The 20,999-nt window shown below is 34.1% G+C and overlaps 1 protein-coding gene across 10 annotated transcripts in view; it reads left to right on the top strand.

The window, feature by feature from the left end:
• Liprin-gamma overlaps positions 1 to 20,999 on the top strand; it is a 94,058-nt gene that overhangs the window by 62,681 nt on the left and 10,378 nt on the right. For 6 of the 10 annotated variants that reach the window (XM_053753784.2, XM_053753778.2, XM_053753779.2 and 3 more), the window contains 11 exons: positions 4,447 to 4,637; positions 6,325 to 6,592; positions 7,793 to 8,041; positions 11,610 to 11,731; positions 11,966 to 12,131; positions 14,049 to 14,185; positions 14,471 to 14,647; positions 17,546 to 17,690; positions 18,149 to 18,292; positions 19,981 to 20,071; positions 20,499 to 20,680. In XM_053753784.2, coding sequence (XP_053609759.1) covers positions 4,602 to 4,637; positions 6,325 to 6,592; positions 7,793 to 8,041; positions 11,610 to 11,731; positions 11,966 to 12,131; positions 14,049 to 14,185; positions 14,471 to 14,647; positions 17,546 to 17,690; positions 18,149 to 18,292; positions 19,981 to 20,071; positions 20,499 to 20,680 — 1,717 coding nt within the window. In that variant the 5' untranslated portion in view covers positions 4,447 to 4,601. The remainder of the gene's footprint in view (positions 1 to 4,446; positions 4,638 to 6,324; positions 6,593 to 7,792; positions 8,042 to 11,609; positions 11,732 to 11,965; positions 12,132 to 14,048; positions 14,186 to 14,470; positions 14,648 to 17,545; positions 17,691 to 18,148; positions 18,293 to 19,980; positions 20,072 to 20,498; positions 20,681 to 20,999) is intronic. The other 4 variants (XM_053753788.2, XM_053753781.2, XM_053753783.2 and 1 more) reach the window with 3 other exon arrangements.

The raw sequence follows: 20,999 nt of genomic DNA, 5'->3' as shown, positions 1-20,999 counted from the left end.
GGGACGTGACCGTATTAGTTGTTGATTTTAATCGATATGATAACTGGGACGTCATTTTCTTTATTAATATTTTATTCATCAGCATCAAGAGCCATATAATTGTCCCCACTGCTGGGGCACTGGTCTTCTTTATAAATGGATAAGGAGTATGGGTCATAAACCACCACAAGGGCCCGTTGCGGATTGTCGGGTTTTAACGAGTTCAAATAGGTTAGGTACAACCGGGACCAACGGCTAACTGACTTGTCTTCCGAAGCACGGAGGAGCTCAAGATAATAAATTTAGTTTAGGTTACCCATCCATTTTTATCTCAATTATTTTGTTGACTATAATTAATTGTTAGTAATCTTGGTTACAATATAAGGCTAGGACTTCCCAGTAAGTCTATCATTAGATAATGATACTCGTGATGGGACGTCCTAGAAAAGTTTCAGCGTTGTAGGCAATAAACAGCTCAAGACAGAAACCTACGGAAGACAAAAAGGGAGAACTATGCTTACAACAGTGCAACGCAAAAACGTGCTGAAAAAAAGTCATTATTGATGGTGACAGCGGGCCGCGACGTATAACATTTTAGGAAAAATATGATGATGATCATTTATCTTTTCGAAAAATTATCAGTCGTAGATAATGAAGGATATCTCTTTAATAACAAACTAAATTATATATATCACTGTAAGCGATTTCTCTCAGACAACCTTCTGAGGTGAGCATAGAATCTTGATCTGACTGACTCAAGTAATTCAATAAGCCATGATATTAAGATGACGTGGCACAGGTGACAAAGATTACTAGACAAGACGGTGCCATATTTACGATAGCGTCCCGAACACTTCCGAACAACTCCGAACTGCTGTTATAACGACCTCATAAATATAGCAAGTTTAAATCTGCAAGTTAACTTACAACAATACAGTACGAGTATCATTGAGTCGATTTTACTAGGCAATTCTGTGTCCCGACATGTTCGTATGATGTCCAACAAAGTCCAAAGTTGAACTGAAAATAAAAAGTGTTTTTTCAACATATATTTAGCTCTCGTCTCAGTTGTTTAGAGTCGCCAGTAATTTGTAGCTTTGAGAATTATTATGTTACTTATAATTTGACTCGAAAATGTGCCTGTGACTTTGATTTAACTATAATCATAGTATATACATATATATATTTTTTAATAATCAAATTATTGATAATCTCTTTGGACCTATAGATGTATTTCTTTTATCTAATATAGTTCTTCTCCAATATTTAGCCCAGTTCAGTTGTATTTTGTAAAAAGGTATTTTCTCTTTTTCTTCTTAAATGATACAATTTTTGAAATTTTCAATAAAGATATACATGTATTTATATCGTATAGGATATTCGAGGTAATGTAAGAACAAATTAATTATATTCACACATCTTGATATTCTCAAAACATCATATGGCTCACACGAGCAAAGAAAAGCTTACAACACGAGCTTAATAGAACTACGTTTTTACTTCATAACAGTAATTGAAATTAACGCAAGTACGTTCCGATTAGATTATCTCACTCTGTTTGCACTGGTTTACTACAACATTATGTATCTAATTTACCCCGAAAACCATCTGCTAACGTATCTTTCGTATCCTTTGACCGAAACGGATGTATGAAAGGCGCTTTAATCTAAATTTTCTGGTCGCTGGTGCCGAGTCGTCGCAAAGTGGTATGAGATAGAATACATAAACGATATGGCTACGTTTTAATTAAGGTATAAACTATTCAAAGGCCGTAATAACGAGACTGCACAACTTTTCCGTGTGAGGAAATTTCTAATATCGACTTTGCGACACGCTCCAACTTCTTACTCTGAACCAAAACATTACGTAAAGCGTGAGTTTCCACTATAAATTTGTAAATGTCTTTCGATTTTTTATAAATTGTTGAAATTTGCGTGTATAATTGTAGTTATATAGTATTAAAGCGTGAGTTTCCACTATAAATTTGTAAATGTCTTTCGATTTTTTATAAATTGTTGAAATTTGCGTGTCCCAACCGATTTTTTCTAAATGTAATTTCATTATTTATAAAAAAATCACTCCTAATGAAACTTTACGGGCACATTGTTTTTAGGACCATAACTATTTTAACTTGTTTTCTAGACGTGAAAGAAGTTATAAAAAGACAGTCCCTTGGCTGTCCCCATCATTGTATTAGTATAATTTACTGGAAATAAATAAATATAAATTGATAGATTTCATTTATATTGTATCATTGACCAAGACAATAGTAATTTATATATAAATACCAAACAAAATTCCATACTCTAATGAAAGATGTCGTTTTAGCACATTGTTGGACACGCGCATTAGTCAAACTAGTCATTAATAAAGCTTGACTATAATTCCAGACGTCGATTTATGAGTGAATCCATTAATCACGAAGTCATTGGTTCTGATTAACGTTCAAATTCATGACTTAAATGGACTTTTACTTTGAGTGCTTACTGTAAGTAAATCATAATATAGGTACTAAAGGAAGGCCACTAACAGTGCTGAGAAAAATTTTGTCATTTATTACATATACTTAGTCGAAACACAAGCAAATTATATACTTGGATTGGTTGTATAAATGATGACTCAACAACTTTATGATACATCTTTTATTTACATCTGCATTGCAAGATATCATATATTTTTTAAACATTTAACTGTCATTTATAAATACACAGATTCCACGAGAATACAAAAGTAAAAATCTACAAATATAATATCTCCTTGCGATAAGGATTCATATTAAAGAGTTGCTCTCAAGGTACTTTCATAAAAACAACTCGTCTGCGCCGAGCCCCTAATTTTCAAAGTCAAAGACTTAAAAATCGGTTTAATGTTGCTTCCCCCACGACCTTTTTATGTAAATCTTGAACGATGTGCCGGGGATTTTAATGAAACTGGGCAATTACTTTGATGAATATTGCACTCGTGACGAACGACCCTCTCCGAAATGATACTATTGATTTAAACTGTAACATTCACGGCTCTAATTCGAGTGGTTGCATTACTATATAAGTTGAAGCGAAATTTATTTCAAGTGAAATTTACCTCCACTTCTGGTGGAAAAGAAACGACGCATTACACATTGCAGCATTTCCTTCAAGGTGCCAGAGAGCTAAATAAGAAATGCTTCGATTTAATTTCCTTTTAACCTTCTAAGAACCAAGTTTTTTTGATATTACAATCGAATTTTATAAGTTTCAAGATTCTACAATACACAAAGATAGTATTTTAATAATCAAAATTGAAGATCCATGAAAAATAGATGAAGCATAAATCTATTTAATATATAAATAATATTTTTTTTCGTCTAAAATAAAAAAAAAGAAACTGCATTGTAGGCAAAATAACTTTCAAAAATATTCTTATCTTATTCTAATAAAAAATGTAGATGAGCCTCTCATACACAGGCGGAATTTTAATCAATTTTGTGGCCAATAACTGGAGCGGCTAAACGGGGCGCTTCTCACAAATTACCTTAAACTCGCGGACTATATTCGTTAGAGTAACGCTCTTAAATTAAAAAAAGAACGGTCTGTTTTTCGAATTTGCATAACAAATACGATTACAGAATACTCGCTGTGCACGAGTTTTTACTCTATAATTGTATTGGTAGACGTCGCATTGTTTTTAGACTGTGACACCATACCAAACGGATGTTTGCGAGTTCAGTAAACAAACTGCTACTGCTACTGCAAAGATTTTCTTAGTGGCCTTTTCAACTGGAAAAAGCTTTTTGTTTGCAAAAATGCTCTTTGAAATATTGGGAAATGTGGATAGAGTGCTATGAAGTCTGGAAGAAACGCCTGCAGCTACCTAAATAATGAGTTCTCCAAGTATTTTGACGAACTTTATTACGAGTAGTAACTTAGCAGGCAATTAAGACGCCTCTAGTATTTTTCTTCGGAGACGCGGTAATTAGTTCTGTGATAATTCAAAAGAGTTTTCTCGAGTCGTCCCTTTATTAATTAAAAGGGGTCAGCATACACTTTCTGTGATAGCGTTAATTAGATTACGTGAGCTTTGTTCTTAATAACTTCCTCTTGACCTTGGGCCTTGCGTGGAAAAATGTATTTATAAGTCATAATTAATTTTACTTTTAAACTCCAAAGTTTGAAGGTCTTTTACTTACGTAACGTGATGTTCTTTGTTATTATTTCCTGAATATTTTCCTTGTGGTTAGTTTATCAATTACGGAAAGTATTTTAACGTAAGATCCTTAATGGAAGAAAGTTACTGAAAGGAAAATTCTTTCTTTATTCTTATTTTGTGTAGAAACCGTTCTATCTCTCTCGTCTTAGCTCAGTAGTTTCCGCCGCCATTGAACGTCGGAGCCTAGGGTCGCAGAAACCTATTATATCAATAGGTTGCTAATCTATTCCTAAAACCATTTTTATACGCATATTTTTATCTGGAATATTTATTTTGTTTCAGACTAACTTCTCGCACCATCGACCAGTGGCGTAAGAGACAAACGAAGTGGAATAGTTAATTTTCAAGTTAGAGGGGGAACAACGACAGGCAGGTGTCATACGGCGACCATGCGGGGTGGAGGGGGATAGCATGACAGAACCTGCCACGGCGGCCTGATGGCGCTAGTGCGCCGGATATTAGGCGACGCCCAGGTACGTTTCCGGTGCCAATATGAGGTGATTTGTGGGCGATTTGTATATTTATTTAAGACGTAAGATGTATTATTTGTATATATTATGTACTAAAACTTATAAATATATATTTAAATCAAGTTTAAATATTATCTACCTATTAAAGGAAATTACCTAATTATTAATTATAGTTCGTCTAGACAGTTTGTTTGACAGATTTCCTCATATATTAGCTTAGCATATTACAAATGCAGTATTTAAGTCAGTTTGTTTGTAACGTTTGTTAAATTAGTATTTGACACAAAATCTGCTAAACAGATTATGATAAAATTTGGGCCACAGCACGGTTATAACTTAGAACAAAATGTAGGATACTTTTTATCCCAATAAACCAACGGGAGCGATGCCCAAAGGGTTTTGATAGTAGTTATCTTTACAATGAAGCAGGGATCTATGAATTTAGTTCTGCTGCTACGAGCACACACACACTGTATTTTAAATCTTACATTAAAACACGCTGTGTATTTTATATTTTTTAAATCCTTATTTCAAGGAATAAAAAATATAATTTTTTTTCATACAAATCTATATACCATATAAAATGGGAACTACTTATACATAAAATGAAACAAGAATTCTTATGTTAATTTGAAAACACCATTTGAATTCAAAAATCGATCGTGACACGCAAATGGGGCGTACTTCACGTCAGTGATCAACGTTTGTTCCGACACCAATTAAATCCACAAACTGGGCAGTCACCTCACCTGAATCAGCCGATATTCACCATTAATTACAAAGTTGGGAATTGGACTAAAACGGGACGATTAAAGTAGCTGTTACGTCAAACTGTAGTGAATTTAGGCAAGAGGGGAGGTTAGATTATAAGATTCGATAAGACACCGTTGACGGTTAAAATGTTATTGCTGTCTTTGTATTTGTCTATGTCAATTTGTCCATGTTATATCTATATCATTATATAAACTTATTTATAGCTTTAACTTATTCTAGATTTACTGTTTAGAAAAATGTAACTTTTAATAAAATGACAATCATTAATTCGATTTTTTAAAATACAAATCAAGTTGGAAAGTGCACTCAATAATAAAAATCACTACAACATTCTATCTTTATTCTTAATACAAAGACATTAAAATGTAATAAAATAAATATACTTATTAGTATATTCAAAATAAAAAATAAATATTGTAAATGATCGTAAAGTACACAATTTACCGCAATTTTAAATTAAAATTCTGCAAAAATAACAATACTGCTACTTACTATGCGCAGTAACTCGTAATGGATTGCCATATAGCCGTTATTGGTATAATTCGTGCTAAATAATTACGGTTTGAGTGTCGGTGATTAAGTACCTACCTATATGATTTTGTTAGTAAATACATTTTTGCTATTACTATTTCAATTTAAGTTGCTTTTTTAATGTATATTCATTAATTCATTCGCAATTTTTGAGATTTCTTTTTCCATTCGCGAGTTGGTTAGTAAGTAAATAAAAATCTATGTAATAATAAAAACCAAACCTAATGGCGATCACATACTCTTCAAAATACCTGGTAGAATTTTCTAATGTAATAGAAATACAAAAAACATAAACAAAATATACTAAACATTACCCCTGACTCTTTTTGTACCTCTATAAACTGCTAAATAAATAAATAAAATAAACATAAAGTTTTTCTTCCAGGCGAAACTCCGCAAAATGGTTGATGAGCAAGTGTCGGTTGGAGCTCGGGTGGAGGTCGATGAACCCGAGCCAGCCGACCCTCTCATCACCCCAGCCAGCTCAGCCCTCGAGAGGTCAGACTTGGATACCAGACCTGTGCCTCCAGAACGAAGACTCCTGATTGGAACTTTGGATAAAAGGAACGGATCTCTCAACGGCGACAAAGAAGCGACACTAAATAGGACGTCGAGGCTCTCTATTAGAAACGGGAAAGACAATCCATTTTTAGGTAAGTGATGATTATATACTAACTCCTCTCATCTGAGCACAAATCCTGGTTAATTCTTAGCCATGCGGAGCATTGTAGTCTTGGGTTTCTTTTCCACATTTTCTTCCCATCTGCGCAAGGTTTTCGGGGTTATTTATTTTATCTACCTTAATTGATAAACCATTAACAAGCACGCATACTATTCTATAGCGGAACTCAGCGGAAGTATTTCTCCTAGTTATGCCCGTACTAGCAGCGTAGGTGCTACTACTAGAGCTTCTATCACTTTGTCTATATTTAATCATATTTTGGGTTCCTAAAGGTATAAATAAATTCTTTATTCTCATTAATTAATAAGAATTAAGAATTGATTATACCTTGAAATAGGGACTTTAGGGAAGACAAACATGTCTGAAAAACCTGATTGTATTTTTAAGTAGCTTTTAGGTATGATGGCAAAAGGCTCCTCTTTCTGTTTCCAACCAGTTCTATCACTCGCCATTTGTTTATTTCTTTGTTGAAGGCCGATAATTTGTCATTGTCGTTTTTCTGTACTGATAAATTTTATCCATCATATGTGCATGCGATAGCGAATGCCATTTTCATATTTTCGTAGACGCTAAAATATCAAAGATCTGGGCTCATACCTGAACAGCATATACAGTATTATTAAATGAATACGTTGCTTGAAACAGACGTTCTCGGATCTTATTTCTGTCTCGGTCGGGTAAATGTACCATTTGACTTTCATTGCACCTCCATTTTGCTTGAATGAATATTTCAGTGGTTTAATATTTTGTAAAATAAAAGTTTAGAGGTTTAAATAAAAATTTTGAACTAGCTAGTGTAGCATTTTATATTAAACTTCATGCGGTTTTATTCTAGAGTCCTGCTCTAGACTATGACTCCACAAGCATATAATAATCAATAATATATCTAAGTTATAGTTAATATTATGAAGTTCAAGAGTTCGTATGCACATAAAAGTGCATATCTCTTGATACTGAAATACAATTTTTTTTCTGTAGCAACTTATAGAAAATAGGCTACCCTAAATGCCATAGACCCCGTACTTACATTTATCCTCAATGTATACAATACAATGCCACGAGAAACAAGCAACGAGACATAGCTAGGTCTATATTAAGTAATTATTATATTAAAGTCGAATTCATAGTATAAGAAGTAACATGGCATTCACTCTTGTTTTTCCTTATACAGATGACGACAATAAAGAAAATCAAGCAAATGGCAAGCTAGAATCTCCAGTGAAATGGTCGACTCAAAATGGCAGTGACAGTGGCACATACGCTGAGATAGGGACAGGTGGGAACAGTACAAGTGAGAGGAACGTACTGGATCCTGCAGACAGCTCGGAGGAGGAGGTGCCTCTGCCTGACGCCACGTCGCCAGGCAGGAGCAGTGACGGACCTGAACCACGGGCGGACATCACGGCCACTCTTGATGGAGGTGAGAATTTGAATGTTAGAATTCTATTTTCAAATAAAGTTTTTAAAAAATTAAATTATGCACAATATGAGATATCCGACATTGACATCTATAAAAAATTATATAGCCTCAAGATTTACTCACTTTTTATGTTAGATATAAACACGTAGCAAAATTTCAAACAGCAAATAGTTTTTAAAAATAACAGAAAACATTCAAATCAAGAAATAAAATAAAGTTGATAAACTGTTGATGCTTCTTGTAAATAAGCTTGATTAACTGATCCAAAAATATCCGAAAAGAATATAAAGGTTCAAGACAAAAGAGAAACTTTGCGCTGGCGTTTGTCTTCAAGACTAATCCAAGATAATAGTTCCTAACTAGTCAAGACGGCATGTTTGTTTTGCTGATGAACTTCTTACTTCCTGATTGGAAATTCTTACGGTGTTGTGGCTTGCAATAAAGCATATTATTAGTGAATTTCTCATGTCATCTTTTAAAATCTATATTTGTAAAATTAAAGTATAGTGAGCTGTACCAATTATTGTTACTAGGCTAAGCACATTGTTTAATAATTTAATTGATGATTTAGAAATATATTATTATAAATTAAATATGATTATATTTTGATCACATGTAGATTTTCGATTGCTTATTAACGAAAGAGAGAAGTAACTGGATAAGATTGCATCACTTCCTACTAATTTTTTCAAGATCCTACGAAACGATACTAGTTATAAGATCAAATAATTTATTTATAACTTCCTGACCTATAACAAGGGAGAAGTATCGTTTCGTTGTCTTGAAAAAATCTGTAAATTAATTTCTTTTCTGTGAATTCTGAAAAAGGAATTCAGCTTCATAAAATAACTTTAACTTCTGCCAGTAATATAAACTAAAACAAGGACTGTATTACTTCCCGTTTGTGTTTACAAAGTTTGTTGAAACTGCAGAGTAAAGAAGTTGAAACAAATTAAATTATTCTTGCACTTTACTTCCTGCGAGCCAACGACTTTATATTTTGCAAAATTTGCCTTGCTAACTCAATAGAAAATGTGGAACATGCGATGTTCTCACTTTATACGTCGGCTATTGTTCAAGCGAAGCGAAGTTTATAGAGCAACCATGAGAAAGTAATACCAACATAGTAAGAACAGACACGATCTTCCCGGCGCGATTTCCTAGATGAACGACAAACGCCATAAGACCGCGCGAAGCGGTGCCTGCGTTAATATCAAATGTAAAAGCTTGTATATACTACTGTAGTGACCTGTAATTGTCACCGTAATCCTGCTTCCTAAGTGCTATAATCTAACAAATGTGAACATTTTGTGTGTGAGAATTTGTTACTTAATATTGCAAATTTGAAATTTGGTAGGTACACGGATAGAGATACCTAGAATAGTGCATAGGATTATTATCCTGAAATTCTTACGGGAACAAAACCCCAGAGCGAAGGTTTACGCACAGCATCGTATCGCGTCATACAGCGTTCTGTCGCTCACCTAGGACGCAGGGTGAACATACGCTGTTCGCTCTGTCCTTTACGGAATATCTTCGTACTAATGAGCACGAGCCGCGGGGAATAAGCTCATTTGCCGACTAACTGCACAACCAACAACTCCCAAGAAAGAAACTTCCCGCCAGCTGTTGTAATTTGTCATTTAATTATTCGCAACCTTTTAATTAGCACGTGGCAATTTGGTGTCGTAGTATAACTTTGCTTTAATATGCTGTTTCTTCATGCATACAAAGTTTTCTGTTATTAGAGTTAAAATTTGAAGATGTTGATTAGAAAGTTATAGGTGTGTTTACATTTAATATAGACCCTAGCAATATTATTTTATAATATTAAACACAATTTAACATAAGATCTACGTTTTGTGAATTCCTCATTCCACACATCATGGCATACGAGTACCTATAATAAGGACAAGAATAGAAAAAGAAAATTGCAAGAATACCTAAATACCCGGTCCAACTATGCAATGCCTTATTTCCCAAAGGATTTTCTAGGATAGAATATTGATACAGTTTACGAGGATTGCGTTTATTTATTCCATCATTTTTTATATATTGGTTATTTGTTTTAACTGTTTTTATTCTTGTTTATATTGGCAAAAATTAGTGCAACAAAGATTATAGTGTAACATGAGTGCGGCAATGTCATGAAAGATTAATTATGAAACTTTATTTACATTATAAGAATGAACAATTTACAAGCCTAAGCTTACTACCTAAAGAATACTGAATTCAGAAAATAATAACAGCGTTTCCTTATCATTCATCAAATTGTGGCCATTTTCAATATCGACATCATTCATTCTATATTTAAATCTTAACGCGATTGCATGTCGAAATTTTATACGATTGGTAGCATTGCGCGCGAAAGGCGTGAAAAAATCCTACATTGTCTTTGGCTTTAAATACTTTAAACTGAGATATTTGGTCACGTGGCTGTATGGGCTTAGATCCCTTTGCCTTTCCATATGGATAAACGAAACAAAATAATAGGTATTTGGTTGTTGGAATGAAAGTTTTACACAAGTATTTTTTTAAAAGTTTGTGCGGATGGTAAGTAAGTAAAATAAACTAGGTACTCTATTTGTTATCAATAAACAGAAAACGCCTACAAGTTTGAGATCTCAATAAAATTTACTCAACAGAATGTCTAACTTTTACATCTTCGTTACCTAGGTATTTTGACGACAATTAGGCAATTAGGAGGTAGCACGGAGGTAATAATGAAATCATGTTCACATTAAAAATATCTTAAACCTTAATTAATTGCAATGATTTCCGTTACGAAACATAGAAGCTAAGAGCAAAAGCCTATTATACTGTTATTCAATGCAATGTATAAATGCGAGAGTTTGTGAAAATAAATGTTATATTGTACTTACTAAGTACTTACTTATCACACAAAAACGAATGGATTTATTTTCATGAAAACAGAGTCGAATATAATCTGGAATAGTACTAACTAATTAGGTAAAGTACCTATACTTTTTACTATCGTTATGTTAATAAATACTTTTTATCCCCATACCTTCACTGGGGCAAAGCCCCTGAGCGTAACTTTATTACGCTCATACCTGATGTTAGGGCTCCACGCGTGTTACTCACGGCCAATCGATTTGTCTGGACTGGCCTGTCGTGACTGGTGCAACTTTGCCCTTATTACAATGTTTACCTCTCCATAACCAATCCCATTATTTAGCTGTGAAGTCATTTTGGAGTTTCTCTATTATTTCGGCTATTAACCCTTTTTTACTTTTATAATACTCCGTTATATAAAAGTGAAATGTTAAGTTACTACTTGTTTCCTACAATACTAATATTTCCGTAGAACATAATCCATATTCGATAAAAGTATCATGTTGGCACACGAACATTCGACAGAATAAAGAAGAAGTGTAATTGTTATACTTAAGTAATTGATGCAGCAGACGTGCTTTTACGAAAGTCTTAATAGAGATTAAAGAATGCAATAAAAAGTAGAAAATTTTCTGTGCCTGTCTAATTAATCATCCTTGCTCCTCAAAGAATAATAAAAGAAAAATGTTACATAATTATTTTGCATGAACAGAAGCGGCGTCTCCCGGCGGCCGGTCGGATCGGTCGCGGCAGGAGGAGGTGCTCGCGTCTCCAGGGATGCTCAGCGCAGCCCAACTCGCGAGGAGACTACGCCTTGAAAACGAACGATTGCAGGTATATAGAATTACAATCGAACCAGCGATTTGACCGTGAAAACGTCATAAACAGAATGGTATGTGGTGGCGATGATACTCCGCAGTGGTAGGTCATTACATCACTAATTATTTTGTAGACAACTTAAATAGCTATGTGAAATGGAAGGCAATCACTCCAATAATATTACTGAGAAAGTTATTGTACGTGTGTATTTAACATCGTATAAAATAAACTAAGCTATTAAATTGACAGGCGGAACTGACAAGAGTCCGTCGTCTGCTCGTATCAGCAGCAGAACGAGGGGAAGCTGGAACTGCTCTGATAGAGAAGGCGAAAGGAGAAGGTGGTCAGGAGGTACCACCGCTCGACCCTCAGCAGTTAGAGAAAGAGTTGTTGCTGGCGAGAGAGGCCGTTAATTGTAAGTACTTTGATGATATGATATTCTAAAACGTCCATAGGAATTAAGCTACTGCCCCTAGAGCATGGTTCGCATGTTGATTAGTGTTTCGCGAGTCGTAGAAGAAATGCGCACTGCTCAATTTCGTGTCGGATTGATAGTATTATCATAGAAGTAATGTGTCATTCCATAATTTAGAAAGAGAATGTCAAGAGTATCGCTTTGCCTATGCTATGATATTAAATAATATGGATATTTTAATTACGTTTTTAGTGGTAATTGAATTAAGTAAGTAATTATATAAATCACAATATTACAATTTCTTAAATTATTAATTGAATCCTATCAAAAAAACGGAAAAATACAAAAAATGTATGAAATGTAAATAAAATGTGATATAACTTTTATTTGCGAAATAATATTGCCAGTTTAACAATAAATCTTTCGATCTCATAAAAGTAGCCAATTTGTTGAGTGCGGCTCATGATACTCGTACAAGTAAGAAGTAGTAAGTCGACATTTTGATAAACTATAGTCATAATATCCTGAGTACCTGGGCCGGAGCTGTTTGATAAAACGGTCACGTATTCTAAGGGCGTGCTGTAACTTCGGCTGACATTCTGAGTAACATCATTACCCTGACGAAAAGCGAAGTTGATATGACTATTAAGAACGTATTTTATTTTTATATAATTTTCACGTGTACTTTCTATTTTAGTACATGAGTGAGAATAACACATTTTAACAAAAGATCAGTACTCTGGCTGCCAGTTTACCTTTGGGTACTTTAATATCTGAGTTTTCCATACTAGTTACTCTAGAAAAAAGCATAGAATGTGCCAGTGGCATTTCTTTACACTCAGCCAGCGAAAGACAATCCAGGGAAAGGGCTATAAAATGTAGATTATTCTCATATTACGATAGCAACCTTTTACTATTCAATCTCAATTCCACCAAACATGCCCATAAAGCTTAACGTGACTTTTGAGTTTTGCAACTCTTTACCCTGTCTACCCCGCAAGGGATAAAGTATGTATCAGTACAGTATCTAGGTTAAATAAATATGACAAAGAACAAAGAATTGAACCGTCGAACGTATATAAATACAGTTTCTTTCGTTTACCATTGAGCCACCAGTTGTGGGAACATACACAACTGTATTGTAACAAAGGACTGCAGCGCTGTCTAAAGCACGAGGGATTTTCTCAATGCATACATGTTTACTTAGTATCCTTTACGAAGACACGAAACTAGACGATCATGAGATTCTTCGAAGCAAACATATTACTAGTGGATTTTAACATCTGTGTATCTCATATTGGAAATTGAAAAATGTTTTCTATTTGTCTCTTGAAAAGGATCAAGGCGGATCTGTGTCGATTGAACTGTATTTTATATGTTTATGTTCTGTTAGGTAGTTTTATTCAAATAATTATTTTATTTTATATTGGTTCATAGATTAAATTTGGGTTCCGTGCTATGTGCGTATCTCAAAAATATGAATTCGCGCTATTTCGATGAAACTAAATTTAGGCGTGAAATTTTTGACGGTAAACTAGTTTCATGTCTCTAGTTTCGTAATGAAAAATTAGGTTTAACGCATATTTTTTTGCACATTTAGTACATATTTATAGTTAAATGGTTATTTAAGGGAACAAGCTTACTAGAAAACGGTTGTAATATTTTTTTATACATACATAACAGTTATTTTTCATCAAATTATCTTTAAGTATGCCTTTGCGCTCATTTTTGTTCGAATACCTAGTTATATCTTAAGTATTTTTTCTGTAAATGGTTCAGTGAGTCTTTCTAAGTAACAGAAAAAGTAAGTAAGTATCTATCTTTCTAAGGAACAGAGAGATAATTACATGAAAAACACTTTTTATTTCAATTAAACCGTTTCATGAATAACTGCTAACGTTAACAATTCCATTGCAGCGCTCAAAGCAGACAAGAAAAGGCTGAAGGCTGAGAAATTCGATTTGCTCAATCAAATGAAACAACTGTACGCTACGCTGGAAGATAAGGAAAAGGAGCTACGAGACTTTATACGGAACTATGAACAGGTTTTAAATGTATTACGACTGCACTTCACTACATTATCTTTTTAAAATCATATCTCTAATATTCCGTTCTTAGAAATAATTATTTCATTAAAAAACAAAACTGAAATCCATTATTAGTAATCTTTTCATCCCAAAAAATAATGTTGTACGCAATAATTTTCAATTACAAACAAATTAATTTTGAGTTTAATTTCTGCAAATAATGCAAATCACGTCATGTATTATTGCACTGTAATTTACGCTAAAAGCACCATTAAATCGGAAATAAAATTTTATGAAAACATTATTTATTAGATGAGGTCGAGAGGCGGTGCATCATCAGCGTTGGGCGCCGAGCGAGCGGAGAGGGAGAGGGAACGGGCGGCTCTCCTCCGTCACGCTCGAGATGAAGCTGAGCGCTCACTCCAACTCGCGGCCGCGCTGAGTGCACGCGACACTCAGCTGAGACACGCTAGGGAACAATTGTTTGAGGTATGTTTGTATGATATGACTGATACTCCTTGGTCACGCTCGGGATGAAGCTGAGCGCTCAATCCAATTTGCGCTCCCGCTGAGTGCATGTGACACCCAGCTGAGACACGCTAGGACGACATAATCTATGAAAAGTTTGTCTGAGTAAAAAACTAAGTGTATAATAAAAGCTCATAATGAAATGTCACAAATTAATAAATTTGATTTATTGTATGGTTTAGTTCTTTCAGGTTATACTGTATAAGAAATGTGACCTCAGGTTATTCTCACTTTCATATAAGCCCTAATTTCTTTTTGTTTTTGACATAAGTATTTGGAAAATGTACCTGATTGAAATTGATAACATAACCTCTAGGTACCCTGTTAAGAATGTAATTGAATTAAACCCTGTAATTGAATTAAAAATACAGCATTAATTATTAGATTCAAAATAACAAAAAAGGGAAAAAATTTCGAAACTCTTCAAGGACTAGTTTAAAGTGCTACTCAGTTAACACATAAGAATAAATTTGTCAAGGTCTTCACTTTATGTAATCTCAGGTGCTAAATTCAAAGAAAATCTTGAGCCAAAGTAAGCCTATTTTGATGAATATAAATGGATCTAATGAAAATAACGATGATACTTTTGCTCTATTCCCCGAAGAGTGATTTTTCAATTTATTTGCGATTTTTACTCGTAAAAAATAGAATAAGCAATTTATTTTTCGGTCTGTATCATTCAACTACAACGAAATACTGACTAGATTTGTTTTTGGAACTCCAGTTTCTCTGATATCTTGGATTTCGTTGTAGTAAATATTTCAATATAAAAAATCTTCGTAATTTTAATATTGAAGGTATGACAAAATTGGCCATTTAAATGCATTTAATTACAAACAGACTCATTAATTCGGAAGCAATTAATTCACATAATGGTATTTATTTATTGACATTGACAATTAACTTCAGTAAATTAACATGTAAATAATAAAATTTTATCGCTCATATGAAATTTAGACTGAAATTTAAATTGACCAATTTATAATTGTGATTATCCTGCTATAATCAATCAATATACATGCATATGGATATTGGTTGCCCTCGTCCACCATACAAATATGATCGAGTGTAGTTGAAAATTATTCAACAAACATGGATCGACGTTGGGTGATGAATAGGCTATGCGTCGATTTTTCCTAATAATATGAGCACAGAAGGATAACCTATGTTAATAAACGAAGCTCACTTTTAAGGAAATTTTTTACAACCTACACAGTTTATATTCACTAGTGTGTAAGACTATATGCCACGTAAAAGTCAAGTCTGATCTGACAACAGTGTTAGAATAACCATAGATTCAGATGGACCCCGCATGCGGCCCGCAACGACAAACTCGAAAAGAAGAACGAGAAATAGTTACATTTAAAGGCTTTTTGTGTAGTCTAAAATGTTGTATACATTTTAGACTGTACAAAAACCCATTTATTAGTTGGGTTTGTGCTTGACTTTTCGGAAAGAAACTGGGAAAATACTGAGTGGAAACTCATTTATGGTACGGAAATAATTTTGGGTTCAAGATCAAATCCTTAACGTTGACGGAGATAAAGTGATATCTGTCAATATTTCAAAGTTATGTCTAAGTATTACAATTTTAACAGGAAACTATTTCATTGAGTCGGAAGCAGACGAATATATAGGTTTTTAAAATGCCATCCAATAGATATGATTTGCATTACCCATGACATTCGTTAATTTAATTATTTGAATACAGACATAAATGAATTATAACATAGAGACAAACCCAAGGATTTATATGTTATTAGATTCGAAATTACCGATAGCCAGTACTTTTATCTGACAAATAAATTTAAAAAAGAATTATAGCAATAAGACCCAAGTGGTCAATCTATAGCCTCGACACATTTCCGATCCTGTTGCCCGCTATCCATCAGAAGCACGCGGTGTTAATTACCATTTCAAATCGCTCCTTCGATACCAAATTGCGAGGAAAATTAAACACAACCCACGATCTATCGCAACTTTGCGCAAATGAACTTTGATTTCGGTGGCTATTCACCTGATTACCATATTTAATCTGTTTTCCTAATGGATAAAACGCCGAGTGGTTTTCTTTATCTAACTAATTACATATCGACGAGGCCAGAAAGTGGAAACCTCGAACTTTTACTTGGACAAAGAATGTATTTAACTCATACATTCATTATTTGTAATAACTTTATTTGACGAAAATAATTACATAAATTAAAATTAATACGAGAAAGATAGGTACAGTCTTCCACAGAGAAATCTGACCCCCGCGCTATTTAATATTTTAAGCTAAAATTATTATGTCCGCTTGAATAGTATAATCCCGACAACAATATATATATTACAATAGTGCTTATACCCTCCGTTGGGTAAGATAATTGTAAACCCGATTATATCTAGTCTAGAGGAAAATAAATATATCACTTATTGTTCACCTATGTTTCACAATCAATTCATTAATGAATTATTGATGAATCAATATAATTATTTTATCTAAAAATTTGGAATTAAAAAGAAAGATTATTTTTTCTTAATTGTTAGATAGAATATTTTCTATAAAAGAAGTATGTGGTGTAAATGAAAAAGTAAATATAATGCGAAAGTCTGTCTTCTACGATTTCATGACTAAACCCTAATCTCCAGTAGATTAGGGTTTTTAAAATAAAATATGGTGGTACCTTGGATATACCTATAGTAGATGGCTCAAAATCAAACTATAATTTTTCAAAAATAATATATTTTTTACTGCGCGAAACAGATAGTTGAAATATAATTTTCGTAGCCTTCAAGCAGTTACGATATCATCTCCTATATAACTTTTTCAGCTCGACAGTACCGTTAAAAAATATTTGCTTCTTTTTTCTTACACAGGCTAGGAGGCAGCTCCAAGCAGCGGGTTGCCTATCAGAAGGCGAAAGCGTAGCTTCCCTTGGCATGGGGCCGCCCATGATGCTAGGGGGTCCTTCCGGCCTCATAGGGGACAGAGGCAGTTGCAGCGCAGACTCAGGTGTCCGAGGTAGCAACCGGAACTACTTCCACTATTCTAACACGATTAGCCATTAGAATATGCTTTTGACTTAATTTAGCTTTCCTAGTACGAACATTTTAAACATTTTTGGATGAAGTTCCTGTTTGATGTATATGTACGTAACAATCTATGTGATTCACTGTTTAAATACAATAAAATACAAGCTTTTGTTCAGAATTGCGAAGCGCATCACGCAGTACCTATTCAATCTTTATTACATTTAATTTGTTTTTTAATCACAATAACGTTATATTTCGTGCTTATTGATGTATATTTGCTTCTGTGCTTATTTATCATCAGATGCATTCTTATCAGCATAAATAAATCTGACCTGGAACGCCATACAAATGAACTCAGCATTGCAAATATTAAAAACATATACTTTGCAGGCATGATTTCGTTCACAAATTATTTTGGTTCACCACTAACTGATGCTATTGTGTCAGTAACAGGCAGCAGCGACGGTGGCGCCACATCAGTGTGTGGTGGCAACCTCTCTGACTCCACAGCTGAAGGTGTGCCTCCCACACTTGACCCTTATGATACTGACGCTGTTTCATTGGTCTCGTCTGCGCATCATATTTATCAATGTGAGTATCTACGTTACTATGTAAAAAACCACAACACTAAATAATAATTTTTGGTTTGCAGGTTCAATGTTTTTTTTGTTTTATACCTAGTTCTATTTCTACCTTCTTTTGTTAGTCATCATCAGGATTTTTTTATGTTTTTATTTATAAAAAGGGTTGAAGATGGAAATTACTTACTTACCCTTTGCCTTATACTAGCGGCCCATCCCAGCTTCGCTCGGGTAAAAAAATGATAAATTATACACCAAAACCTTCCTCAGGAATCACACTATTTGTGAAAATCGCATGAAAATCCGTGCAGTATTTTTTGAGTTTATCGCGAACAGGCAGACAGACTGACGCGGCAGAGGACTTTGCTTTATAATATGTAAGGATGTAAGGATAAGGATTTTATTTATAGCCATATATAGCCAAACGAATTATATGATACATTGTCATTCTCATTTTGTACAATTTATATGAGAAAGTAAATATTTCTTATCAATCATAGGGTATGCGAATCTTCCAGATTGTTGCTTGCAATTGCAATTAGTTAAGAATAACTGCGGTCTGTTTTAATAAATTCACATAAATTATGATGGCATGGAGTGCTTTATCAAATTATTCTAAACATTGTTTTTATTTCTCTTCGGTATAAATGGATACGTATGTATGTAGTCATATATAACTTGGTAATCATTGTAATTACGTATTTCGCTCAGATTTAATTATTTCGCGGCCTGAATACGTAACTATAATCACCGACTGTCATGTTAATGATGATATAACAATACCCACACAGACAGATAACGATGTTGGTTATAATCACAACGAAATGCTGGTTCATTACCTTTTCCGTTTAAAACATTAATGAAACACGATATTTTTTTTGTCGGTGAATGTAAAACTCAAACCTAAAGGTATTTACAAAAATGAAATTGGTTTGGAAAACCGTCGAGCTTAAACGAATTCAGAACTGATACCAAACTCCGATGTTTTGTAATTTCCACCGATTCATCAAAGAAATCCACTTTATTTGCTCTCAGTAAAACATAAAAGGAAATAATTCCGGACTTTCTGACGAAATACAAAGCAATTTTTCAACAGCATTTTGTTTCTGAAAAAAATTATCTGTTTAATTATTAGACTACACAATGCGGCTCTCGGCGAAACAGGAACGAGTAATGAAAGACCGAATGCTTTTTTGAAGGGTTCCTTTATGTAAACGTCGAGAAACCTCTATGCATATTTTTTATTTCACTGCGAGGTTTAGCTGAGAATTTAGGTGGAGATAAACGATGTATAGATATAATAATAATATATCTGCAACGTGGTTCACAAACTTATAGGTTATTTTGATTACGGATTGTTTATTCTTTCTACAATTGTATGTTCAAACGGTTCAAACTTAGCTATTCTAGATAATGTAGCCCTTGCTAGTTTACGTCCCCTGTTTTATAAATATTTTTTTAAATTTCTACGAAGCAGAAATAAAGCAAAAGAAAACGATTATAGGTCAAAATCAAAATCTTTGGATCATTACAAATTTATTACTTTATCAACATAATTTATTAATGTCTAATTAATATGCTATCTGATTTTTAAAATGTATATTTCAATAAAAATATATGGTAAGACTATTTGTTAACATTGAAGTATTAAACAAAGACACTATAGGAAGTAGGTATTAATATATTCACTTGTTGTAGTGAGCACGCCCAGGGACTGCAGCCCGACCCTGTCACCTCACAACAGCGGTTCTCCCTTCACGCGCTCGATCGACGCTGGATCGCTCTCGAGGTATGATTGAATCTCTGCTCCATTCTTTTTTAAAACATTTTAGGACCTGATCTAGAGTGAATTGAAATGAAATTTAAAAAAAAGATATTCTTATCGAGACAGACCTTATGAAAAATTATTTCTTCGAATGAATACCTTTAATATTTGATCTATAAAATGTACTTTTTTTTCATATCCTAATATTATGTATTTTGTACTATTCTGTGTTGGGGCTATTTCAATAAACGGCTATTGTTACTTCTAAAAACTAGGTATCTAAAACAAGGAAAAAATATATACTATTTTCACAACATACCAATCACAATATAAAGTTATATTGGGAGATGAGGGATGTCGGGCACCCCAGCTGCCACGTTTATTTCTTTTGTTTAAAAAAAATATATGATAATTTTATAAACAACCAATACAAAAATATCTTCCTATAAAGGTCAGTAGAGCAGCTGTCTAGTCCAGGCGAATGCGAAGCAGCGCTGGTAGGGCTTCGCCCCCGCGGCGCGGGAAAGGCAGGACGCGGTCGCGGCTCCGCCTGGGGCTCCATATCTCGGGTGTTCGCAAGAAGCAGGCACCGCACCAAGTCCGGCAGCGCCGCAATCAGTGGACATGAAAGTGGTATGGTGATGAACTAAATAGCAACTTTTTCGCTCTGAGTGTGAGATACAAATTGCCAGCCATAGAGTCTTTGTCTCTCTCTCATCTTTATACGTCCCCGGTTGCGTACGAGGCTATGACGCCGCCAAGCCCAGGCTTGGCTGACCCCAGGGTCAGCTTAAAGAGTAATTTTAAAAGACTTCAACATTCCTTGGAAATTGTATGGTTTCCTGTCAGGCTTATGTGAGCCGTGTCCCTTAGTCGTTTATATTTTTAGTACTGATATATTTAGTTGGACTAAGTGAAGTAAGTAGGTTACTAGTCGGACTAAGCGCAGAAT

The sequence above is a fragment of the Plodia interpunctella genome, chromosome 13 (assembly GCF_027563975.2).
Source record: "Plodia interpunctella isolate USDA-ARS_2022_Savannah chromosome 13, ilPloInte3.2, whole genome shotgun sequence".
Classification (NCBI taxonomy): Eukaryota; Metazoa; Arthropoda; class Insecta; order Lepidoptera; family Pyralidae; genus Plodia; species Plodia interpunctella.
Note: the sequence above shows the minus strand (reverse complement) of the source record. Positions and strands in the feature narration are given on the sequence as shown.